At 40.1% G+C, this 27,978-nt stretch overlaps 1 protein-coding gene across 1 annotated transcript; it reads right to left on the minus strand.

Annotated features, from left to right (window-relative positions):
• On the minus strand, positions 1-27,198 carry PCSK1 (proprotein convertase subtilisin/kexin type 1; the record flags this gene model as incomplete). Its single annotated transcript, XM_009707850.1, has 13 exons — positions 1-449; positions 2,076-2,237; positions 4,068-4,201; positions 7,507-7,664; positions 9,192-9,425; positions 10,411-10,511; positions 11,689-11,901; positions 14,165-14,337; positions 18,369-18,457; positions 20,584-20,660; positions 21,124-21,270; positions 23,550-23,660; positions 27,094-27,198. Coding segments are annotated over 13 exons (2,067 nt in total), but the record flags the coding sequence as incomplete, so codon positions are not given.
• Between the last annotated feature and the right edge of the window lie 780 nt (positions 27,199-27,978).

A 27,978-nucleotide genomic window follows, 5' to 3' on the forward strand; every position in this document is an offset into this window, starting at 1 on the left:
TAGAGCATATAACAGACTTCTGAAAAAAAAACTACAGGTGGGGTGGGGAAAATGAATATTTCCAACTCAGTGCCATACCCTACAGTTTAGTTTCCTTCATTTATAATATCAACCAAGGCTTGCAGCAGTCTATCATCTCTATGCTTGTATGGTTTGGCATTGTAAAAAAGATCAACGTAGTCACTGTACAGACTTTCTTCTGAGTCTCTCAACTGGGAGGGCTTGTTTAATTTTTCGAGAGCTTGATAGAAGTGTTCATACGGAATATTTAACTTCTCACTTGCAGTCTTCTTTGGCAGTCGCTTCTGAGCCATCTGTCTGCTAAAAGCGCTTTGCAGCAAATGTAGCATAGCCTGTGATGGGATTTTATCTTCTGCTTTGACACTGCTACTACTGGTATCTTCTGTGACTTTGGGTTTTTCAGTCAAGCTCTCCTGTGTGGTATGGTCCTAGAATACAGATTAGCATAAAAAAGGTTAGGTGTCAATGCAAAAACTGACTGGATTAAGATGTGCCCTGATTAGTGATTTCCATCTACGTGTGGGCAGATGCTATTTTTTCATTCTGGAGCCACTTAGCATCTGGAAAAGAACTAGACCACTATGCACGAAAACAAACTATCAAAAGGACTGTATTGTATAAAATATCAAATGCCCCCACAACGTAGGAAGTTATAAATTCAGATTCCACATTGGCAGGATGCAACATGTCCTTTTATAGCATGATTTGTCCCAGTCTTAAGAGGTATTTCTGATTGTACTAAGGGAGACAGCTCCTCAGCAGTCTAACTGAAGGACGTACACGCAGTGGTGATGGCAGCTCTGACTGTGCCACCTATCCTTGTGAAAAGGACTCAACCAGGAGTATGGCTAATGGGTGGCCGTGACATGTATCCTGGAAGACTAATGCCAGATACAGATGTACAGAGAAGGTCTTGAGAGGAGTGATCTCATTTCAGCGGTGTCTATTATGCCTCCCATACTGACACAGCAGTATGTGGCGGCATAACTTCCCCATTTGCACTAGGTTGTCTTTCTAACTGAACACTCACTTTGTCTTCATCTGGTGTTTACTATGTCCACCAATCTTCTCCTACAGTACCTCCTGAATTCAGTTTTACTTCCTTCCAGTTCATCTTCTTGCACATGGGTGCAACACCTGTGGATCTTTATCTAATGTATTTAAAGACCATAATCATGTCTCCCTCGATCTTCTCCTTTATAACCTGGCTGAGGAAGGTTAATCTCTCTATACTTTATAGATGTTCTAGTTATTTAATGGGGAAACAAACTGATATGATTAATAAAGTATTCCAAAGATGCTGACATAATCAAGCATTGTGAAAAAGTACAATACTACCATCCTGTGCATCCAGAAACTCACAGTCACTCTCAGAAGCCTGGAGTGTGTTTAGAGCACTCTACCTGACAGGTAAGAAGGGGCGACAAAGGAGCTAGCAGCAACAGATCCACTTAACCGAACCTTCTGAATCAGTGAATCCCTGATTTTTGTCATGTCTTTTGATACTAACTTCCTTCCAAACTGCCTGGAAGCACTCCACCACAAAGTTCCTTTTGGATGTGACGCTTGTTCTCACTGGAATTACATAAGTTTAGCGTGTCTGTCAGAGGTGCTTTCCTCCCTCCTCGTATCCCTCAACTGCATTAGCTATTGAGTTCACTGCTTTAGTAGCAATATCCTCTTAACATCCTAAAACGCTTAGATGTTGGCATACAAAAACAAAGAGTAATAAAAATATCAGTTGTTGACATGGACAAAATTACAATCACAGAATCCTAGAATGGTCTGGGTTGGAAAGGACCATAAAGATCATCTTGTTCCAACCCCCAGGGACACCTTCCACCAGACCAGGTTGCCCAAAGCCCCATCCAGCCTGGCCTTGAACACTTCCAGGGATGGGACATCCACAGCTTCTCTGGGCAATACATGACTCAAAAGCGGTCAGGGGCTACATGAAACAAATACAGAATGAGTATGTGTCTTCTTACTAGGAAGAAATACAATTTTCTTAGAAATTGAAAAATATTTAAGGAAAAAAATCAATGTAGCACAACCTCTACAAAGTCCGTCATCTTCTCCACTCCTCTTCTGTCATTTTGCACAGCATTGTAGGATGTGTATACACGTGGCTGCTTCATATGTTCTGGCTGGGTAGCAGTGCCATGCAAAATCAATTTCCAGTTTACAATCCTTCCTTCATTTTGTATTCTTCTGGACTAAAAGACAAGCATGGCATTAGCATAGGTTCTCAGGACATAAGAAGAGGAAACAGGACACTTGATCGTAAAGTAGACAGAATTGACTAGAACAAATTATAAGGCTTCCAATATCTAAATTTAGACAATGATTTATAAGCACAAAAAGACTGATACATCAGAGACAGGACAGACCAGAAAGTGGAATTTAATACAGTGGCTTAACTCCTCCAAGTATTCGCATTTTGATGCAACATAATTATTAATTAATCACGTAAGCACCAGTGGAATTTTGTCCTAACACAGAATGCTAAAAATTACTGAAGTAGTATTTTGTCTTATTAGTATTTGTTCACTAAGCCACTCCTTGGCAATTTCCTCACAAATGTTACCATTGGAATAGTAATTTGGAATAATATTCTGTAGTGGTGTACAACAGCAATCTGAAACACAGCATGTGGAAGTGAGCAATAAATGCTTTGTCCATTAGTTTTGGCAGCAGTATTTAAATAGTCAAAAGTGGAAGAGACAAGTACAGAGAACACCAAAACTTTATTTCACCAAAGCTTCTTTCAGAATTTTTGCTCAGTCATTTAGTGACTGAAGACAGCTGCTGAAACTCTCCTTTTCTAATAGAAGTCTATACCAAAGTTCACATACACAACTTACATGACAACTAAATTATGAGTAATTCTGCATGGGAATCTGTGATTGCAGTTAGGGTCATTGATATGAAAACTTATTTCAGGAATCACAAAACCCTACAAGCTGAGGAAAAGGTGCATTACCTCTCGAGGACAAAAAGCTTGGTTTATTGTAAGGTTCTGGAACCTCTCACTTGAAGATGGAAAACAAGAGAGAATTACAAACAAAATGCTGCTCTTAACTTCATTCCAAAAAATGGATTATGTCAATTACAAAGAGCAGGATATCTGTAACCATGGGGTTATCTATAGGCCTGCAGTATTAACACGACACTGTTGATAATAATATTTACTTCTCCTGCCTTGTCCATCTGCTTAGTACTTGGCGTTATCCTCCTGTTTACAATTTGAGGCCAACAGGGGTTGGAGGCTCAGGGTCTGATTCAGTTTCTGGCAGGATCTGACCCCTAATGGCAAGCTTATTAATAGACAACTTGAATGAAATTCTCCAGAGATGAGTGCGCTTGATCACTCTCTCTTTGAAGAGAATGGTTTTTCAGTTGCCTATCAAGCAGCTTTATTCTGGTGTCTTGTTGCTGTAATCCATATCCCCAGGTAGTTTTAGTAAACTTATTTATTTCGTATCTGTAGATTTCTTGGTTTTAATCCTTAAATGTTGTTCAGCAGTAATTACTCTAAGAAAGGAGTTAGGGAAAGGTACATATCAGAACGGCTCTCTGAGGCCACCAGAAATTCATTAATTCAAAAGGTTTTGAGTTAATGAAAATTATCCATATGCACTACAAGAAGTCCAGATCTATCCTGTGTTCTTTTCTGCAGGAAAACCTGACCTGCAGTTAACTATATGTTAATTCGATTACACATTTAACTCCATGAATCACAGAAAATTATATTAAGTAATTTCTTTCAGTGACATATAGTGTGTGAGAAAACAGGCATGAAATTTTTTTGACAGGTACATGTCAGTGAAACGAGGATGGTGCTTTGCATTTATGTAGAGAACAAGAAAATCTGACCTTATCTTTTTCCTTCAATCTTTAATCCACGTGGATATTCGGGTTAAATAAATTCTTGTAGTAGCTTGCTTAGTGAGAAGACTCACAATCAAAATGCCTGGTAGTGGTTAATGATCATTTTATCTGTGTTAGCTACCAAACATAGCTAGTTAACGTACAGACATACTTACCACATCAGTAATCCTTAAAACCCAGGTGCCTGTTGGATTCTCTCCCCACGTGTGAACAGACATGAAGTCCCAATTCTTAAAGCCATTCGGAGATTTATCTCTCTCTCTCTCAGCCAGTAAGACAGTGCTGGTCCCTGTGTTAGTGCAAGATCAAGAGTAGTGACTGTTCTTACACACCCGCTTTTACTTTTCACATTGCTTAGCTTGCACACTATCTAGTGCATAGGTATCCTAGAAAATACACTATTTAACAGTGGCTTGTGGAACAGGAAACACGCTATTTCTGAGCAGTGGTTCCTTTAGTTATTTTCACAGCAGTATTTAAGAGCATAAAAACTATCACATTAGGTCATGCTGAAAAGGTACATCTTGTTCAGTGTTCAATCTCTAATACAAAAAAATAGTGGATACATATAGAGGCATAAGAAACAGAGATCAGTCACAGTCTTTCCCACTGATGAACAGTTTGGGAAACTTCTGAGATGGAAGTTTTGAAGGCAAACCAGCTCAGGCAGTATTGTGAAACCAAAGTCTTATCCTGAATTCACCACTGTATTTTTATTTTTGGTAAGTGGATGTAAATTGTTACAGCCTGGAACTCCAATGGGGTGAAAAGCATTTGCATTGTTAGTATTACTATTACAAAAATGCTGCAGTTCGCAAAGTATTTCTGCAGCAGAAGAGATTCTGCTGCACCGTAGGAAATTTGTTGTCCTTGTTGGCATATAAGGAGAGATCAAGGGAGCTGTATTTACATAATAAGGAGCAGAGAAGCCCCAGGGAGCCTGATCACAAGCTACAAATATATTTAAAGGTAACACCATAAATATAGAAAAGGAATGACATACATTTGGTAGTACTGTTTTGCAGGAAAATGGAAAAACAGCAAGAATGGACAAGGGGCAATGGCTTTAAACTGGAAGAGGGAAGATTTAGATGAGATAGGAGGAAGAAATTCTTCCCGGTGAGGGTGGTGAGGCAGTGGCAGAGGTTGCCCAGCGAAGCTGTGGATGCCCCATCCCTGGAAGTGTTCAAGGCCAGGTTGGATGGGGCTGTGAGCAACCTGGTCTGGTGGAAGGTGTCCCTGTCCATGCAGGGGGGTTGGAATGAGATGGGCTTTAAGGTCCCTTCCAAGCAAATCATTCTATGATATTAAAAAAACACTTTATCATGAAGGCAACATGATACTATAGTGGAAGCAGCAGCACTTGACTACCGCTACCTCAGCTAAACCCACAGAAATACCTACAAAGACGAAGAAGACATTGCTGTCATCAGTCTTTCAAAAAGGGGTGTTTTTCTAAGAGGAAGCCATGCCTCCTACATCTTAGCAGCAGATGTCTCTTGGGAAGGAAATACCTTTGTAAAAGTAGAATGAGAGCTACTGTTGCTCTCATCTCCATGATGTACCTAGAGACAGTCCATATATTTACTCTCAAACTAAAACTTATCTAAAACGGAATTAAATTTGAAAATACCCCCAGGAGTCAAGGATAAAACTTCTCACAGCAACATTGCTCCCATAAGACAAAACATAAAATCAAAAAAGTAAAAATTAAGATTAGTCTTAAAAGGAATCCCAGACAAGGTAGTGCTTGGAAATACACCGTACCTACAGTATCTTAACACTGCTCACTCGTGGGGTCCTGCAATAATGATATCAACAAGGCTCCAGTGGTTTATTATCTGTGAATTAGTATCTTAGCGTTAAATATTGGTAAATCGGGTAAAAAACTGGCTGGATGGCTGGGCTCAGAGCATTGCGGTCAACGGAGCTAAATCCAGCTGGCAGCCAGTCACCAGTGGTGTTCCTCAGGGCTCGGTATTGGGGCCGGTGTTGTTGAAACACCTTTATTGATGATCTGGACATGGGGACTGAGGGCACCCTCAGTCAGTTTACAGACGACACCAAGCTGTGTGGGAGTGTTGATCTACTGGAGGGTAGGAAGGGTCTGCAGAGGGACCTGAACAGGCTGGATGGATTGGCCAATACCAACGGCATGAGGTTCAACAAGAACAAGTGCCGGGTCCTGCGCTTGGGTCACAACAAACCCGTGCAACGTTACAGGCTGGGGGACAAGTGGTTAGAAAGTGGTCAAGCAGTAAAAGACCTGGGGGTGTTGGTTGACAGCCAGCTGAACATGAGCCAGCAGCGTGCCCAGGTGGCCAAGAAGGCCAACGGCATCCTGGCCTGTTTCAGCAATGGTGTGGCCAGCAGGACCAGGGCAGGGATCGTCCCCCTGTACTGGGCACTGGTGAGGCCGCACCTCCAGTGCTGTGTCCAGTTCTGGGCCCCTCACCACAAGAAAGACCTTGAGGTGCTGGAGCGAGTCCAGAGAAGGGCAACGAAGGTGGTGAGGGGTCTGGAGCACAAGTCTGATGGGGAGCGGCTGAGGGAGCTGGGGGGGTTTGGTCTGGAGAAGAGGAGGCTGAGGGGAGACCTGATCGCTCTCTACAACGACCTGAAAGGAGGGTGTAGCCAGGTGGGGGTTGGCCTCTTCTCCCAGGTAACTGGTGACAGGACAAGAGGACATAGTCTGAAACTGCACCAGGGGAAGTTCAGGCTAGAAATAAGGAGGCATTTCTTCCCAGAAAGGGTCGTTAGGCATTGGAATGGGCTGCCCAGGGAGGTGGTGGAGTCACCATCCCTGGAGATGTTTAAGAAAAGACTGGATGTGACACTCAGTGCCATGGTCTACTGGACCCAGACCCAGATCCTCAGATCCAACCAAATCGATTCTGTAATTCTGTGATTCTGATTCGGTAAATTAGATCAGCCTGATGTTCAAATTCATGCCTGAAAGCTTCTCTTTTTTTTCTAATAACATCAGTTGATCTAACAGATCTTACCCTCTACAAAGTTGTTTATACTCATTCTCCTTTCTTTTTTTTTTCTCGTTATGGTGTTATTTCAGGGCATTGTCAAGATAGCTTGCCATATTCTAGAACATTTAGTATAGTTGTACTAAGGGGCCTAACAGACACCGTGGTTTTATATACACCAATGGGAAGACACAGTCACATGAAATCTAGGGAGGCAGATTTCCTCAGTTTTCCATTAGTTTGTTAAATCACAGTAAGGCTGATAAGCACTATTGAACTATGATTTGTTATCTGCAAGGAACTCTCAGTTTTTATAGGTCCTGCTGCCAGAACAAAAAGGTATTAGAAATGGTGCCTTCATTTTCTGAAGTATGATTTTCAAAACTCTTCTCACAAAAATAACCCAGAAAACATGAAGGCTGAAAAGGGGTTTCAGAGAACCAGTTCTCTAGTTCCTAGGATGCTTTGTCCTCATGCTCCTGCTGCAGGTCACTAGATTTGTCTCATGATATATTTAGCTCTTTTTAAACCACTGAAGAACACAGAGGTGGTTTATAATGAAAGAAATGTCACACACTACAGCAACACAAAGAAAGCATGTCTTTGCCTCTTGTACCTGATGGAGATACCAGAGTGACATGAAGATCACCTCTACGGGAATACTCAATCGTTGCCTCAAGCTGCACATGCTCCAGAGATGCAACAGAGTTTTCTTGACCTTCACAGGCTTTTGTGGGAATTTCAATGATGACTTCCTCATTTGCTCTTAATAATCTGGCAAAATTACAGGAGTTCTTTCATTACTCACAGAAACTTTTGATTCTGGATCACTATGTGAAGTGCAAATGAGACATTTAACACCCATTTCAGAACGATGAGAAAGGAAGAAGTAGAGACAAATTCTACGTTCATTTTTTTTTTGAATGTTCCATTAAAAACCATGGGAAGTCCTGGAAGAACGGATAACACTGAAGTGGACCAACTGATAAGCACTGCATAAAACAGACTTGTGCAACACACCCTGGAAGCAAGCAGGCAAGTTTGATAATCAAGGGTTTCTGTCAACACTTCATTGTTGCACAGAGACCACAAAAAACCTAGTCTCTACAGGCAGTTACATCACATGACTGTATCAAACTTACACTTAGTTGCCTCATTCAAATATCCAGAAGAGCTGTTATCATGGAGTTAAAATATTGCAACAGGCACAGTCGTTTTAACCCTTTGTAGTCAATGCCATCTCAAGAAAAAAACGGCTAACATCTTCTGTACATTATCTGTACAGAGAGCTACTGTGCGTAGCTTTTTCTGTGCAATTTCCATTACTTCTAATGAGAATGGGGTATCTAAACCTCCACATAAATAATTCTAAAGTCAGAATTGTGGGACCTTTGTTTTTATAATGTGTAACATAAAGGACTGTAATAAAATACATAAACAGCAAGTATGGCATACATCAGTACTGATCAACACTCTGTGGAAAGCAGTGAGCTCATAAAAGCAAATTGATAGTAAAATAGAATAAATAATAAGGGTACCAAGCAGCGACACTCCAAAACACTGCAATATGTCGTTACAGACAGATTGGCGGTGCACTGACACAGTATAACTTCAACCTTTGAAATAGTTGTATTTTTCCTAGACAACAAATCCGTAAGTGAACAAGCGGAGACAAAAACGGTCTGTCTAGATATCCTTATTGATTAACCAGTTTAGTGACTAATTATAACTTATCTGTATCTTGAGCTCAGTTTAAGCTTACTAAACTGGGAGCACTTGTGAATCTGGCTGGTAAGTCTTTTCAGTGAGCCTTTGGGACACTTGTGTTTCATGAGACGTGCTACAGATGGGACTAAAGCTCACTATATCACCTTGATTTCAACATATACTATGCCTGTCACAGGAGAAGAATTGCTAAGACCAATTACAGATTTAAAAACCAAAAATCTCTGGGAGACTTTGGTATCTTTTTATTCATCTTCTGATAGCAGTCTCAACAGTCATATCTTATCTGATCAGGTTCTATCTCACAGTATCATCCATCCATATGTTGGCTACACAAGCAGCCATAACAATCTTACTCTTTGTTAAGGCTTCGTGCTAGTAATTTCCATCAGTCTTACACTGAAAAAGGCAAGCAAACACATGCTCCTTGCCTGCCCCTGAGGAATACAGTAAGGCAAAACCAAATGAATCAAAAGAAATCTCTTAGTATGGTTCAGAGCAATCTGTGCAGAATACCATCCTTCAGGCTTTACTAAGATAGGTATAAGCTTGGTTACTGCTAATGCAAATTCTTACCTTGGTTCAAAGCTTTTGTCTTTGACAATACACTCTCTCTTTCCTGGTACACCTTTCCACCTTTTGGGATCAGCTAAATCTACCAACGCATTGGCATTGAGTAGTCCAAACCCAAATCGGCTGTTGACCATCAGTCCTGCTCCATTCTTTTTCCATCCTGGATTTCCAGCCAGTGGATCATATTCTGAGGTCCACACTACCAAATGCTGCATATCCCTCCATGTCAGATTTGGGCTGTTGAGAAAATGCTCCTGGTTAATTGTTTCAGGGCCATCTACCATTTTTTTCTCAATTACTAGTCTGCAACAGAACACACTTTGCATGCATAGAGCGTCCCATTACTTTAAAATACACAGCGTATTGCATGCTTATCCTCACAATACTTCTCCAGGTAGATAAGATTTCTGTGTAAATGAAGAATGGGTATCTAGCAAGATTAGAGTCCAATTCTTCAAAATTATTCAGATGTTTAAAGTTAACTAGCAAAACTAGTATTTCCCAGCAGTCTTTATGGGACCTAGACTTTGAAAATTCACTGGCTATTTGACTCTGTCTGTAATTAACTCTACCTTTTAAAATAAGGCCCTAAGTATCTTGGCTTATGTCATCAAAGGAATATGTAATAGAAAATGGAGCTGAACCCACACCATTCAAGTACTAAGCCTATGCCCTAATGCCTGAAATGTTTTCTGTGAAAAAGCCACTGTCCTGTCCTGTTCTTTCTTAGCCTCTCTAAGTCACACATTCTGACTACCAGCCCTACAGGATCTGAACCTGCCTGCTCCCTGCCTGCTCTGACAGTCAAGCCTGGGTACCTTCCATTTTATGTCCCATCATTGGCAGAGAAGGTTCTGTAAATTGACTAATGACTTAATTTAAACTCCTGAAACTTATTGTCTTCAGATTACTTTCTCCTGACACATGTGCAGCCTCACTGCTTTTAAGCGCAATTGACCAGAACTCAATAAACAATTGTTGCCAATGCTCAAAATGGACTAGAATTCCTTGGTCATCATGTTTTACTTATGTTGGTTCTGCTTTGCTAGGAAGGTGTTGAGGCAAGGAGCTACTTATTTTTGTCATCAGGCTGAGTAAGTCTGACTGACAAAAAGTGGAGGAGCAGCATGAGATGGTGCCACTTCAGACAGACAACACTTGGGGGATGATGTTGGGGTGGCTGAGAGAGAGGAGTTTCAAAGCGAACTGTGTGACATCTTACTTTGCTTCCAGTGCTAGAGCAAAAATTCCAGCCGCCAGTGGTGCAGATGCAGAGGTCCCAGTGTGAGTCTCTGTACATTCATTGTGAAGATCAGCACTTGTCTGACAGAAAATACAAAAAAAACCAGATTGCACGAATAAACAGTTGTAAATACAGTCATATCCACACTCACAAACATAACCATGTATCCTTTACTTGGTTTGTACTAATACATTCCTCACCAGCAGAAAAAGTGATGGATGCTTAAATCTGTTCATATTTCAATCCACTCTTTTTACTTCAACTATATTTTTTGTATCAAAATGCTTTGTGTTGGAACAAAATACTCCCACACTGAATATCTTATTTTATTCTAAGGTTTCACAATAAGTGTTTCAGACTTACTGGTGAATCATAAAAACAGATCATTGTGTTGGGCCTAGAACATTTAAAATTACTGCTTGCTAGAAAATTACTCATAGGATTAGTATTGGTGTTCTGCTCCCTCTTCAGCAGAAGAACTATAATTTGCAATGAAGCATGTGCTTTATTTGGAAATTAAACACCAAACTCATCTGCCCAGGTTATCTACATCTCAGCTATGAAGAGAAGCCACTTAGGAAGGACTGATACCCTGGCTAACTTGGAATGACATTGCTTTAATCCCCATCAATGTAGCTGATCGTAAAATTAGCATCCACCAGGGCTGAACAGAATTTATAGGTACTTCAGCATCGTTGTATCACAGCAATTTTCTTTGGTACAAGTTATTTCTTGCACAGTTAATGAAGGCACGCAGACTGATATGCCTGCTTGCCGAGTACCTTTTACAGGTTTGGGAGCACTATTGTTGCCGTTGTTAAGTGGGAATTCAGGGGCTGACAATCTTACAAAAGCAAGGTATACCAGAGGTACTGATTCATATGGTACACTAACTTCAGAGGTTCTTTTTCCTTTTACTTTAAATTTCACTTCATCTGCCCTTTCTGAAGACTGGGACCATATAAGCCTTCATGCGGACACTTCTGACATACAGAAACGGCAGACAAATTCATCATGCCGATTTAACCACATTGACGTAATAATTTTGTTTAGCCATGGCTTTACAGTGGAAGATGTTCCAGAAATACAATCATTTTTTGGATTACAAATCCCTCAGTGTTTCAAGGCAAAAGCACTAGGCAGGTAACACATAACGTAAAGCAGGCACTTGAAACGAAGCAGTTAAGAGCTCTCGCTTGTTATTTGCATATATAAAACATTTCTACTTTTGTTCTGAATCTGGTAAAAACAACCTACAATTCTTTGGTCAGTATAATCCCCACTGCTGTACGCTGTGGCCAGAGTTGAAGAGCACTTCTCTGCATACCAGGGAGAAAGGCCTTGCTGAGAAGCACTGCTAATGGAGATAGTGTAGATACTATCAGTGTAACCGTCACAGTCACAGTTGTCACCCTGACGGCCTCCGTTCCCAGAAGCCCATACAAAAATGGAGCCTTTCCCATTTCGGCCCTAGAGAAAATGGAAATGAGTGGTTATCAAAGAGATTTCAGTCTCTGTAATGTATTCTTAACAACTGCTCCCCCTCAAAAAGCCTAATATAGCAAACATTTGCAGGTAGAAAAGGACAATTTTCCATAAGCACTGTAGAAGACAGAGACAGAAGAAATCAACTACTTGAGGTATCTTACTTCACACCCTACAGTACATCTCTTAGTTTGACTGGTCTAAGTTCAGTGTTCCAGGTACAGCAACTTTCCTCAGAATAGGTTTTTAAGTCAAAAACAGAATCTGTGTTCAACAGGTAAGTTTTCCCACATGCTGATGTTTTGGTCCTGAACTTTTCTATGAAAAATGCCCATTTTTTTTAAGAAATGGCAAGTCTATCAGAGGTTATTTCACTTGCCTTTCCTGTAGTCACAGAGGTGTAGGTAAGTAGTATGAATGATGTACATGAGATGACTTTTACATCCAATTTATTTTTTGTAAAAAAGCTTTTCGCAGTTGGCATTCACTTGCTGAAACACAGTGAACCAGCAAGCACATCTGACCGAACACCCTCCCTTCTCTTACACATCTGGGGGCCAGCACCACCGGTCTCCAGATACAAGTGCTCTGGTCTCCAATGTGTAATGAAGGAGCACCAGCTAACAACCAATGCTGGCAGCTGCCAGCATGTAAATCATCACAGCTGTCATAGAGGAAACACCTATCACCCTATCCAGTCTTAAGCTGTGCTAGTCCTTCAGACGACAAAAATCCGTTTTGTGTGAAAAGCAAAAGTTCGTATGTTGTTCATTATTAATATATGTACATTCAGTGGAGTTGAAATACAGATTTTTATCCCACTCAGATGAGATTTGAAGTTATTCATGCAAGTGTTAAGACATTTGCAGCACTTCAAACATTCAAAATAAAGCAAGCCGTAGTCTTTGTGATACCACTGTTTGTTAAAATGCGAAGGACAAGCCATGTCAATTACAGAAAATGAGATAGTATCTTCCTCTGAGAATAAAGGCTGCAGATCATAAAAGCACTGGTATGTGTAAACACCTGCTTTGATTTCACTTGGAGTGCTACTAACACCTCTCAGATGCTAAAGGCTAAGCATATGCTTAAGTGCTTTACCAGGCCAGCAATGAAGGCGCCAGGGATGAAAGTCGCTGGCAACCCCAACCCAAACTCTGGCTGACTAAGCAGAATGGAGACCATTCAGATCCTTGCAAAAGGAAGACTGACGAATTAATGTTCTCCTTGAGAAATAAAACAAGGTGTAAAGAAAGATACATTCTTCACCAAAGAACGTACTTTTTCAGAGTAAGACCACTGAACGTTGGTTCCCTAATTATTGCCTTTAATTCTCTCTTCTCTTCCTGCCTGTCTATGGACTTAGATTTCTGTTTATCACCAGCCTACTCCTCTTGGTCTCCCTTCTTCCCTCAAAGTATGTTTGTCAGCTGTCGGACTCTTCTTTTTTCTTCTCTCCTTCTGTCTGCCAATGTTAACTGCCCTTTTTCCAAAATCCTTTCTCTTTGCTTCTGTCCTTCAAGCTCTCCTCCATTTCTCTCCTCTCCTATCTCTGATTCAGTCTTCCTCTCTCTAGTACCTGTCCATCTTTAGATATCTTTTCACTTCACTGGCAAGAGCAAGAGTAGTTTATTAATACATCCCTGGTAGCTCTCAGTTTGCACCCTACTTATCATCCAAGCAAATCTAAAGAGGATAACATAAAAAAAAACTGTAAAAACATTGTTTCCAATACTCTTCATCATGCATTTTTACTATCTTCATTTTAATTGGATCGTGATATGCACCAATTTATAAAATAACACAATTAACACAATACAAGCCCATCCACAGGGTACTAAAATGCATCACTATTTCACACAGCAAAACAGTCACAAAGCAGAAATTCTGTATTAAATTTTATAGGCTTTCAGTGCAGAAATCCAATTACTGCTCAGCGCAAAACAAGCAGCAGAAAGGGTGGGGGGCAGGGCGAGACAAAGGCAGCAAAAGTAAGGATGGAAAAAGAAAGCTTATCTGTGGAGAATAGCAGCTTAGAACCAGCTTAGAAAGCTCTAACGATGTTTTTTTAAAAGTCCTATTCTGGCTGGTAATTTCTCTGACTTGTACTATTAAAATCTATCTCCATCTTTTCAGATATGTTTGAGCAAAGAGAGCACAAACCATTTTAATTTCTTCCCTGATATCAACCATTTCAAAATTCTGTTCTCTGCCACATTTTATTGTATCTTTCTCTTAAGCACCATACCTGGTTTATCCCATACTCAAAAGCCTTCTGCGCCAGTCTCCCGGGTCCCTCCACAGTTTTACCATCATCATTAGGGCCCCAGCTTGCACTGTAAATATCCACGTGGTCTGGATTGAAACCGATTGAACTGGCTTCAATAGCATCAGTGACTATTCCATCCAGCATTCGTATACCTTAACAGAAAAAAAGCAGCAGACTGGATTTACTTTCTGTTCCCTTCTCTTTGTCTTCGCCAACTGCTTCCAGCAAAATGAATCCGTAACTATTGCAACCACAGCCTACTGCTGTTCACGTTAACTAATACTGAGGGCAGTTCATGTCAGTGTGAAACAGTACCCTGTATTTGCAGAGTTCAGTGACCTCTACAAACCTGAAAGAAAAACCCTCTTGAAAACTTGATTGCCTCTTATTTATTTCTCTCTTTCTACAGAAGGCCAAGAAGATGATGTTTTGCTTACTGTTCCTGTTTTTTCTTATTGCATTGAGCTCTTTCTTTACTTTTTCTTCCTCTCTGTTAAATCTGTAACAAAGACTTCTCAAACTGCTAGTACGTCACTAAAATTAAATAGGTTTTATCAACATTACTTTTATCTTTAAGAGTTCTAAGAGTTTTAGTTCAAAGATGTAGTTCTGCATGTTCTGACTAAAACACTTTGTACTCACAGTCATTAAGGTTTTGCTTTGTGGCTCCGCAATTTCACCAGCTCTTCAATCTTCACCACAAAAAATTCTCAGTGTTGTTTTACTGCCACTTTTTTTCTACTGTGAGCAATCCAGAGATGCTAGAGATATCTAGCCATTAACATTTTATTAGGAACTGCATGATCTAATCTTCTTCAGAGGAAGCCTGATCTCAGTGGTACTTAAAATTCAGTGGCAGACAGCAGTTCATCTGCACTGGATCTCTCGCTCCGCAAATCCCTAGCTCTGCAGTAGGACTGTGACCGCTGTCCAGTGCTGGAGGAGGACAGAAATAGCAGAAGTCTGGCAAAATTCCCACCGTGGCACGGCTCTCCCAGCAACAGCAGCAATACAAGAGCCACAGCAGTCAGGATTCAGCCTGCGTTTTCAAGCAATAAAAATGTCTGGGTTCTCTTGAATTTGGCAAGTTAGTACCACAGCAGCTGCACCATTACCAGCAGTTGGTGAATGATGAGTACTCATTTTCTAGTATTTTGCACAAAATGGGGATTTTTCCAAAGTATGGCAGGCAAAATATGGTTGTTCTATTAAAAAAGAAAAAAAGAACAAAAAAACTCCCCCAACCTCGCCCTTGCAGCTCAGTGTCTCGTTCTTTTTTTATACTATCAAGCAGGGAAAAAAAGACTGCAAGCATAATTCTTTTCCCAAATGGCTGGCCTCTAAGACTCATAATACCTCCGAGATAAAGCTGGGCTTTATTATTTCATATTAATTAGTGGCAAAAACAGACAAAGGAGTTAATCCGCTCAACCACTGCTACTCCACTATCACTCACAAAGCTGGGAAATGAATCAAGGTATATATCCAGGTACTAAAAACACCACTTACCATGGATAGGCTTAAACTCGTAATATTTTGAATATTCATGTTTCGGTTGGCTCAGAATTGTAAGATTCTCTCATATCAGCAAGCTATGAGCAAAGATCTGCCTGTGTGGAAATGACTGCAAGCTCTGGGTGCAAGCTTGCAGCACATAATGAGACACTGGGAATGCAGAGAGTAGTGTACAGATATATCTCACAGAAAATGACAAAGCCAACTCTGTAGATAAATAATGTAATAAGGAAGAAAACAAGAACACTGACAACACACTGATGAAAACAGTTTGAGAAAAAAAATGCTGCCTTGTCTTTGTCATCGCCAAAAATCCTGCTTGTTTAAGTCAACTCAGGGATTTGATGACTGCAGTGATATTTCCCTGAGCAGATTCCAATTATGTTCTCTTGCATAAACTCTTTCCTATTCTTGCACATGCTTGCTCCCATCACCAGTCCCACAAAATCAAAAGCAGACAAAGCCCAAGGTAATTTCAGACATATACATGTATCTGCCTGGCAGAAGGCTATTTTTAGCAACACATCACTGTGTGGGAACTCTCAGCCCAGTCCTTTGCAAAATGGAGCTTCTTAATCATTAGATTTCCATGGCAGCACCATAGACATATTATAGCACAGTGCTAGGGTTAGATATATGTGAAAATACATACACCCTGCTTCACTCCAAGGGTAATCAATAAACACACACATTTCTTAACTCTATACAGAACAAGAAGTGAATGTTAACGGACACTGAAAGGTGTCACTTTGAAAACTGGCATTAACAAGTTTGATTGGTTTTTTTTTTTTTTTTTTCCACACAGGAAAGCCTGGGGGATTCACAGCCACAAAGTACTGAAGAGACTAATCAAGGTTTCAGAATAGGGCCAGGCATCGATGTGACTAGTGAGAACACTCAGAATTACTAAAGTCAGTATTTTCACAGAAAACAAAAAACTTTGAACTGAATATTTTGTTTTACACCTCGAGGCAATGTTAAACCAACCTCTGATGCTCAAGGTTAGAGAACAAGGTATTCCAAATGTCAGGATTTCTTTCCTTAAAGTAGCTGCTATTGACCACCACAGAGAAGGCATTCGCTGCGGACCACTGGATTTATCCAGGATGGCAACTGCTACAAGAAAACAGTCACTTAAAGGAAGCACGCTGAACTAATGTCAAATAGAAGTGTGTAATGTATCATTTCGTGGATTTAAAAAAAAAAAAAAGAAAAAAAGCCTGTGAAGAAATGAATCCTGGATAGTTTGGAACATCAAAAAATCCTTCCAATGTTTAGCCACTCCAAATCAATCTAATTCTTTTGAAGACTTCTCCTATCTTCCATTGCTCTTTGAACATATTTTTGTCACATCCTTATCTTAATCAGGCTGGTCATATATAACAGCTTACAATCGCTTTCAACTTTTCCATTCCTTCTCCTCCCTTGCCCAGGTATAGGCAGCTTTCTGGGTAATTTGGATTGCTGGACTGCTTTTTCTCCTGTAATTTTCCTTTTCTAAACAAATCACCCCGCACAGCTCTGTAGTTTGCATTTGCAAATGAACACAGAGCATATGCAAATAACTCTGGAAGAATGTTCTCTGTAGATGCAAGTGCCTTAAAATATGGGCACAGCGGGAGTTCAGACATCTTTGCAGCATCATCCATTTTGCCCTGCTTTGAAAATTTGGCGTCTTCGTCTTATGAGTGAGATATTTTATTTAAACAGAGCATGACAGCATAATGCATTATGGCAAAGGCAGACTGCAAAGCTGACATCTATGACAGCTCAGACGAGTAAATGGGAACCTACAAACATAAGACTGAAATGACGGGAACGGCAGTTATGGGTGTCAATTGCCACTCATCGTCCCTTTGTTTAAAAGGAAAAAAGGGAGTAACAGAAAAGCTAAGACTGTACAAGTATCTTCCCCTAAGCTAAATAACCATTTGCAACTGATACTTTGATCATGACTATTTCATAAACCTCTAATGGTTTAAACTTTTAGTCACCGTTTCAAAAAAAAGGGCAATATTGATTGACGGGCAAGCAAGACTCTACTTATTTTCAAAATTAACTTATGAAGACAGTAGAGAAGTAAGCTGTTGAAACAAAAACCACAGGAGTTTGACTATCTTGACTGACACGACCTTTTGAATGTAATTGTGTAGATGGAAACAATATGCTGCAAGCAAGAGTGGGTACGAATTTGTGTATTCTTACTTCCACTCTGCTCAGTCCCTCTCCTCCCTCATGCCTCCTCCTTTCAGGATAACCAATTATAAGAATTGAGTCCATCATTCCTTAAAAGATACAGTCTTATCTCTGGGTACAATATAGGTTGTTGCTAGTAGTAGCAGTAGTAGTAGTAGTAGTGATAGTCATAGTAATAGTAATAATATCATCATCATCACCACCACCTATACTGTTGTTGCTGTTGTTATATATTCTACTCATTTTCAACAGATAACCAAATTCCAGAAAGTATGTTGACATTCAAGAAATGCTGTCATATAGATGTAACACTCTGCACTATGGCCAGACAGGATTTTGTAGCCTAATACTGCAAGATTGATGTTTTCTGAGAAGGACCAATCATTCGTATTTCAGATTAATGGTAGCTGAAAGCACTCAGCACTTCACAGGATCTGTCTGGTTTCCATTCATATTATTTTCATTTTCTTACCTCCAACTTTGGAATTGTAGGCTACTCCAACTCCACATTTTCTGTTGTTAGCTTGCATGGCAATTTCTCCTGCACACCGTGTCCCATGCCTGAATAAATATAGCAAGAATAAAAAACACTTCATAATGTCTTCGTGTAACGTACACAAAGACTCACCACTGACCTTGATTTGGTGGAAGTCTTCCTTTAAATGAATGCAATGCAGCTATTGAACACCTTTTGAGTTATATCTACATGGTACAAAAACATTTGTTTCTCTTAGGCTTCAAGCAACATAATTTTACCTACTTAATGATCAAAGGATCATCATGATGAGATGATAAATACCTAACTTAAGGTAGGTACACTACACTGAAGTCTGTAGACCTACTAGATATCAGTATTTTAGCAGAGTGCAAAAGCAGTGTAAAATAATGGGGCTAAGAAGCTGCTAAAGTTCTTCAGACAGTAATATGATACAAGTATTTTTTAATCACACATTCAGTTAGTCTTTTTTTTAATGATGGCATTTATTCAGGATTGCAGAAAGTGAGCCTTTAAAGTGTCCTCACCATTGCTAAATTTTTCTTGTAACCAACAATTTGCTATGCAATTCTTTTTTGCCATAGGTGATTCTTATTCCACAATACAGAAAACCTTCATATAAGTGTAACTGTAAAAGAGTTGTATTATTTAATACTACAGATTGTTATTCAATGAAGTGTTTGAATGCTTCTGGGCTGAATTCCATTTACTTATTAATAAAGATTAGAGGTAATACAGGTAGATTTAAGAGATAGTGTCATCAGAACAAGAGGATAATGGCTTCTTGCTCTTAAATAATGCTGTAACAAAGTAGAAATGTCATTTTGCAAATGCCTTACTCATGGGACATTTATGCTTTGATTGATTGGTTTTTTTTTTCCCCATACTCTGACTTATGTCGCAGATGCTATTGTATTGTCTGATAGACAACAGGGAACCAATGCATCAGTTTCTTACTGTATCTTTATTGAGTAGCAACATTCTAATTGGTTTAAGAAACTGACTTCTGTGTGCCAGCTTTTAAAGAGGTCCATTCTATTCTCTTTCTGATGGACAAAATCCCTCCGTGAACTACCATGGACACACTTAGGTGTGACAGACCCACCAAGATGTTCCACAGAGTATCAAAGCAGTAGTGCTGGAGAGGGCATCAGAGGAAACTTCTCTGTCCTTCCAAGACACACAAGTCCTCTAAGTGAACCAGCTGGCTGTCTCGTCTTCAAGCCTTTTGAAACTTCCTATGTTATTACCTTGAGGACATTTGGGCCAAATCTGGTCTAAATAAAGTTTCCATATGCCTCAGAAGGGACAGAAAGATTGTTGCGGGAGTGAATGTAACCTCCTCCAGTGTCTGATCGCGTGTCATATCCGTGTGAGAGCAGGTCAGAAGCATGACTTCACCTGTGATTGCGTGCACTGAGCTAGAAGCTATTCTATTGGTCCAAAAGGTTCTGCCAGAAGTGGAAAAGGGTGTCTTTAGCTACAAAAGGTGACCTGAAAGGATGTGTTTCTCGCTATGTTCCTCTAAGACACAGTCTCTTCCAGACCCTTCATAGGAGACATATTCTTTTAAAATTCCCAGTGCAAAGCAAAGAACTGAAGTAAAAATCTGCTTAGGGAGGCACCATTCCAGAAACACACATGGTGACATGAACCAATTGTTCCCTTCAGGTTACAGAAACATATCAGCACCTTACATATACAAAGATATGAAGAAATTTGGGACATGATAAGAAGATTACAGTTATGAAGCTCTTCACCTGGGAATTTAATTTCCTTAGTTTCCAGTGTTTGTGCCAAAGTTACATGAAAATGTTTGTGCAAACCGAAACACCAGAGATTCCTTCTGAACATCAGGAAACACTTTTTTACTGTGAGGGCGACTGAGCAATGGCAGAGTTTTCCCAAGGAGGTTGTGGAGTCTCCCTCCTTGGAAATATTGAAAAGTTGTCTGGACATGGTCCTGGGCAATTGGCCCTAGGAGGCTGTGCGTGAGCAGGGCAGTTGGACCAGATGAACTCCAGAAGTCCCTTCCAACCCCAACCATCCTGTGATTCTGTTACACAAATTCTTCCTTTTATTATATAATTGTATAGGGGACGTACATAGATATTTCTGCATTTGCTTGTTCTAACACACAAATTAATAACATACTGGTTTATTCTCTTCACACAGCTGGGAGGCTACTCACTTGTTTTCGTTTGTTGGGTCATATCTAGGAAAGGGATCGTGATCGTTGTCATTGAAATCGTAACTTGCCTTTGGATCCTGCATTTAAAAAGAAAACCAGAATTAATTTGGACAACTAGAAAATGCATTTTACAACGTGTAACAAAACAGGTTCCAGAGTCTGTATTTATTTATTTGGTGTGCCTCATGTTGACAGCAATCAAGTTGGTACAATTTGATGGGCATTAACAATTCCATAAATTTTTCATGGAGCTTTAATAATTCAGCATTAAACCACTGTATGCAAACATGCCTGGGAACTAAATCCACTGAGGGGAAAAAGAAAAACAAAAAATAAAAAACCCACCCCACTATCATTGCTAAGTAACATTCAGCTCCCTGTGACACAGACCAGGTTTCAAATTATGCCTAAGGCAAATGTTTCAGCCTCTGTACTGTAGGAGCTGACTTACAGAACAGACAGCGAGCTGGAGAAGAGTGTCTGTGTATCAAATTTACAATTGATTAATTTATTCCATACCATTGTAATGCCCAAACTTACATAGTTAGCATAGATGTCAGTGTGATTCCACTCCAAGCCATCATCTAGTACTGTGATGACAACACCCTTCCCTGTAATCCCTTTTTGCCATACAGGAATAACATGCAGATCCAGTTTGGGCAGGGATGGGGTTATTCTTGTATCTTGCTGGGGGACAGAAAGGATTAAAATACATCAACATTTTTATCCATTATACTACACAGGTCTAAAGTCGTATTTTAACAGGCGCTCTAAACCTTCCCTGCCTGAACTTGTGTATTTTGCTCAAATTTTGCAAAGGCAAAACAAAAATTAGTTTCTTCAAATACTTGCAGCACTAGAAGATTTACACCATTACTGGAAGATCCCACTGAAGAAAGAGCATCCCGTATTTATTGGAGGTAGGCAGCACAAACATGGGAACGGTAGGGATGCACCGATGAACCTTGGAACGTTGAGTTAATAATCAGACCTGCTAATGTTTGTTCTTTTCACTTGATGAGAAGCCAAGACTGTAAGCTGCAGTACAGTGAGCTGCGTTTTCTCTAAATGTGTTTTCTCCTTTGACGTTCAAGTTAGCCAGAGCAAAATAATTAATGGATAAAACAATAAAGGTAGTCGTTTGGTTAGAAACAACTGTGCTGAATCACAACTTTCTGTTTACTACCCTCATTACTGTTCCTGTGGTAAATCAACTGGAAGCATGAATCATCTATAGCCTTCTCTTCTACTGCAAGTTCTTTGAAGAGTGGCTCCTAAACAGGTCATTTTTCCTCTCCAATATTGAACGTGCAGTACATACATCTAATTTGGAAAACTTGCTTACAACCCCCATAAAAACACAGATGTAAAAAAAAAAAAAAAAAAGCATTTTCTTTCTTTTTCCCTGTGCATAATTACACTAGTCGATCACAGGTTTTTAAATTCTTTGTTTCCAAAGGAACGTTGCATAAAATATGAGACTCAGAAAAATAAATTTGTTATGGGAATGACCTTTCTTTCATTTTATCCTTTCTTTTCTGACTGCTGCCATTCAGGGAATTATTTGAGGTTTCAAGTCTTGTTCTCTAGAATGCATCAAACAAGCAATTTTTCTGGTGATGTGTGAAGATACACTGATTAGAGCTAAAAACTGTTGCCATCAAATCATAATGATAAGGTAATAATAAGTTATTTACTACAAGGCAAGGAACATATTTTGGAAGAAAATATTTAATACATTTATGCATTTAATCAGAAAAAATTCAATGTGCACTGCAAACAAGAGTAAGCATCATGTTTCTGTTTCTCTTGTGGAAAAACCTAGAGGGAAAAGAAATGAAAACCACAGAAAGGTGGAAAAAGGAACTATGTCTCCTGGAGAGCAGGGCATTGCTTTTTTCACAAAACTGCTCTTTTGAACTCTGTGTGTGTTTATGTATTTGTCCATTACAGACGTCTCGGAAATTTCCTGCTTCATATTGGAAACAGGTAAAGAAGCAAGCAGATATTCAGCATCAAAGAAAAGTTAAATTCTTAAATATAAGCTTCTTTTATGTTGAAAAGAAGTCTGCAGGAATCTTCATGGAAATATTTTATGCTATGCAGTTTCTAATTTATTTTTCCTAGCTCAAACAAAGGAAAGACAGGGCAAAGCATTATACAATCAGCCTAGAGTTTGGTTGGTTCTCTCTAAGCTGCAGTGAAGAAGAAAAAGGTATTTCCAGCCACCTGGGCCACATCTGTGCTTGACCTTTCTTCTTGATTTGTTATACTCACCTTTAATCCCATCCCTATTCTGAGTGAAAGCAAGGAAGCCTGGACTGAAGGTACAGCTAGATGCATACTGGAAATACAGGCTATCGAAGGAAACCATATGAAACATAAAGGACCAACTGTATTTCTGAGTTGTCACATGCAGATAGGAAATCGAGCCCCAGACAGAGCTATAGAGCTCAGGAAATTTCTTTTCCTTGAGGTTTTGAACATGAGAACTGTAGAGATCCTCTTCTATTCAAATCCTAGTCCAAGAGACTGAAGGTGCTTGTCACATGCATGCATATGCTGTTGTTTTTGTCTGGAGTATGTGCCCCGCACTACTAATTTTAATAAAGAAATATACGGCCAGCTTCAGACATGATAAGGGACTTCTTATATTTCAGCAGCAAATATTTTTTAATCATTATAAAGGTAGCTTTTAACTGCTACACTCTCTAATATCAACCCCCATCCTAAGCAGCAGCCAGAATTGACTTTTAGAATCTCTGTACAAATGACACTTCAAAGAAAATAGAAAGTTGCCTGGAAATATTATGCATAGAGATCTCTCATTTTTATAGTATATGCTAATGAAAGGGACTCTTCATTTACCTCCTTCAGCGAAATCGCTCTGATACTAGTAAAATAATGCCACTGATAGCACAACTGAAATTCACCATCCCCAGTTCCACAATGAAACAAATTCTTACCAGATACCACTGCTGATTCCACATAGGATCATTGAAGAGATCTTCTGCCGACTCTCTCACAGTGGCACGCTTAGTTCGCTTTTTTTCATATTGCTGCTCTGCCCATGACACCTACAATTATTTGCATAAATATGACAAGTAAGCCTCTACAGCTTAGGACTTTCTTAGCCTAGAGGATAAGGGTTTTCCTCACACAGCAAAATTTTGATGCCTAAAGCAAAATGAGCAATGTTTGGTGCAGAGAGGAGGACCATTTACACAGTAGTACGGTGTACTTTGTGGAAGAGGACTTGGTGAAATCACAGCACTACAGAATCAATTAATAGGAAATCCTTAAGTACAAGTTAACAGTAGAACTGCCGTGAGCTCCACACAACGCAGGCTTTTATATCAAACGTGCAGTATGTTTAGAAGGTTATCAAAGCAGTGGTGGTTGCCAAAACAAGCAAAACCACAGCCTGCTTCCTTCTCCTACCTACATGTTAATCCCTATCTATTTCTACTGGGAGTTAAAAGGAAAGGAGAAAGATTATCTCTGGCTTTAGTCTAGCAATTGTAATGATGCAGTTACTCATAGCCCAGCCGGACCTCCAAGTCTCCTTCCCAGTGGTGAACTGAAGTGTGACCAATTAGTGCGCTACGAATATTGGACTAACTTCATCACTGGCATAATTCCACTTAAGGCAAGTGAAAGCCAAAATGCTTCAGCGTGTTCTGCTAAAGCATCGATACAATGAGTTGCAGAGCATTTGTGCACGGATACAGCGATCTCTAAGTCACTCGGTTGCACTTTAAAAGCGTATCTCACTTAGTTCCCTTGAATGCATGACTAAACCCAGTTCATAACAAATCCTGATTCTGATACCTCTCTCTGTGCTGTGTGCTCCTTTTGGAAATGTGAATAAAATGTTATTGATTGCTAGCACCTGGACGGTCACTCTGACACAGATCAAGTTGGTTTCATCCCAATTTCCAAATGAGCAAAGCAAACTCAGGTTCCACAGCTTGCCAAGATCCTGCTATAAGTCTCAAGTGGAGGATGCCTTGGATCTAACCTTCTGTTTTAAACGTCTGAATAGATTTTATTATTTTTCTCTGCTGTGATCCAATGGCTTTATTGTCCTTATATCTATCACCATATACAAAACAATACTGAGTGACTCAGAAATTATAATCATAAAAAAGTACTGATTTTATTAAAATACGATTTCCTAGTGACAGCCGAATGAAAACTCACTACAAGAGCATAAACCCTTAAAAATGGTAGCTACAGCAGGTGTGTTTACTGAAAGTTCTCTAATACTATTCCCTTTGCTGTATATTTAGTGCTAAAACCCCTACAAACCATAGTTTGTCACAGAAGACGAATATACCCATGCAAGCATAACTATTTTTAACTGCCCTATTGATATCCAGGGCCATACGTACTTGGGCACAGGTTAGAGCAATTACCTTTATCTCTCTTCCCTGCCTACAGCAAAGCTTGACCTCTTCATCACCCAACAGTAATTAACAATTGACAACTTCCAGGCTTGTTATTTTTTTCAACGTGGACAACTGTACTGAGGGAAATGAGCTGAAACTGCCAAGCGCATAAGTCAGGCAAACAAGCCAAATGTTTGTCACTCTGCAGCTGGGTGAGGTTCCAACCATCCATCCATGGCAAAAGCTGAAGGCCCCGTGCCAAATGTCTAGTCACTGATATATAAAGCAGTGAAAATAATCTTGATTCAGGTCTCTTGCAAGAAAGTAGATTTGGAAACCAGTGCAAACACTGGAAGAAGTTCGGGAACCAGATAATTACATCCCTTCAATATATTCACAGCCTTTATCTGTTTTACAACAAACACTGGGACATCTATAGGAAGCAGATAAATATTCAGACTAGAGCCAAGTTTTACCCTAGCTTTCACACTTAACATATCGTTAAATTCATGAAGGCGTTATACAAACAAAAAGCAGGATTCTCTTCTCTCTCCCTTTTAAAAGATTGAATTTAAATCTTTCTAAATAGGCTGTTGTTGAAAAGAGTAGCTCTTTGGAGCAAAAGTCCATGTATAACCACATAGCGTTACATGATTGCTTTGTGTTTATATACTTACATAATGACATAATTACATCTCATTCATTCACACAGTTAATTTGCATTCTAGATGGTAAATAAAAGGGAAATTGGAGTAAATTTAGCAAATCACCTGCAGCACTTTGAAGCTCTGTTTTTGGATCTAAGTATGTAAGTCTGAAACAGCATTTGGCAGTAATGTGTGTAACACAATTGCTTCCATTCTGCTTATGACATTAGAATTTGGTATAGTAAATATGGTCACCCTTCCTTGTGTAACAGGTGCATTCAACGCAGTAAGTCCAAAAAAGCGAGGAAGAGCAACCAAAACCCTGCTCCTGAACATCATACTATAATGGCATTGAACACCGCATCATAGGTGTGGGTATAAATCAGAACACAAATTTACATTAAAGCTGCAGCTTTGAACAACCCCAGTTTAGAATGATTCCACCTAGAAGACTTTAACTGTCAAACCAATGTTTGCAAGGAGGTAGATGGGAGTGTACAGTTTTGAAACAGGGCAGGCAGAACAAATACCCTGTCTCATCCCCTCCTTTAATTCTCCTAGCTACATATAGAATATTTCCTCCTAGATGACATTTGCATCTAAAACCTACAGATAACCAATTACTCGTTCTCAAGTGATTTGTCCTTATACGATAAATTGCTGGTTTTCACAGTTAGGTTACCTCAAGTTTTGGACTGCTCATATTGCTGCAATAACATTGATCTGAAATTCAAATTTCGTTGTTCTGAAATTGGCCAGAAATTGATTTTAAGAGGGGCTGACAGCATTCTAGTCTGTTCCTCACATTCGCCACCCACCCCCGTTTTTCAGTATGTTTACCAGCAGACTTGCTCCTCTCTTAAATAAAGTCAGCTAAATGGAGAGTCTGCTTCACCAGCGGACCGTACCTTAGATCCCCGGCTCTCCAGTGTGCCTGTTCTCTGATTGCAGCGGGATCCCAGTCTAACAAAAGACTGCAAGTCTAAAGGTGTGATGGATCCTTTGAGAAGGAGGTTTTAGCTCATCACAGAAGCAGCAAACCCAGTAAAACCTCAGTCCTTTTGCCCTATTTTTTTTTTTTTAATATTCAGTCACTTTAAATCAAACCTAAATCCCATGGTAATTGCCCAGACGTGGCCTGATTAAACTTAGTGCATCCGTAGATTTTTACTTTGAATCCAGCCCTGGGTTTCCTTGTTTGTATTTGCATCAGCAACACATTTGAAATTCCAAGCCTCTGCAATGCCGCATATCTTAAACCTTAATTTGGAAAGCACTTGCAAGAAATACGGTAAGAAAGGGTCAGTTTCTCCCTGTTAATGACAGAATAATTAAGTATTATTCAGCACAAGTATGGAGAGCTGAATGTATCAGATTTGCAAAATGAGGAAAGCCTGCCTGTGACCTCATTACAAAGCTAGCAATGAGGAGACAGAATAGAGAGCACGAAAAAGAATAAATGTAACACTCACCCGCTCATCATCGGAAAGTCTTTTAGTGATATGAATTGCACTTCTTCGAGACCGCCTTGGATGGCTTTTATGCCTGAATAGGTAGTGATTTTTGAGTGATCCAATCTGTAAGACAGAGGCATACTTTAACTATCGAGAGATATTTCCCCACTGCAAACAAATATCAACAATCACAACCTGACCTAATTCATTCTGCTCAAAAGACAACAGAAAAGAGCAAGAAACTAGCCTTTAAATATTTTAATCTAAACTAAAAAACACTCTTCGAGTAACAAGTGCTTATCACAGCCTGTGTGCTGCTAGAAAAAATTGGGGGAATGATTTCACTTAAGCTAGTGAAGTCATTGCTACTACAGTACTCAGTAAAGTAGTACTTGTAGCAGTGACCAGTATACTCACAGACATACCTCGACACGGCCACGTTTCGAAGAACAGGTTTTACGTATGGTCACACGCTGGTTTTATCTGCTCTTCCTGGGGTTCAGTTGAACGGGCGTAAAAAGCTCCGTGTGGCTTCGGGAACCTCACCGCGGGGTTTGTTTGTACAGGCACCTACCGAACCGGCGTTTCCACCCGCGCAGCAGCTGGTCACCCAGAGAAGCGGGTGCACCCCGCTGGCTTTAAACATCCCTCTTCCCTAACGAGGGGCTGTTTGAAATGGGTGGTGGTGAATCCACTGACTCCAAAGGCAGAAAGACCAAACCCACAGAGGTGGGATCACACCCAGGTTGGACAGTCAGAAGAACGTGACCGTGCCCGGGACATGTGGCGGCCCATCCCGCACACCCGCCTGGGCAGGAGGCCGGGAAGGGGCTGCCCAGAGCACCGGGCCCACCTGAGGAGAGGGGACCTCCAGCCCGCTCTCAGCCTGCTCCCGGCGGGGGG

Source organism: Cariama cristata, unplaced genomic scaffold (genome assembly GCF_000690535.1).
Source record: "Cariama cristata isolate BGI_N322 unplaced genomic scaffold, ASM69053v1 scaffold6189, whole genome shotgun sequence".
Classification (NCBI taxonomy): Eukaryota; Metazoa; Chordata; class Aves; order Cariamiformes; family Cariamidae; genus Cariama; species Cariama cristata.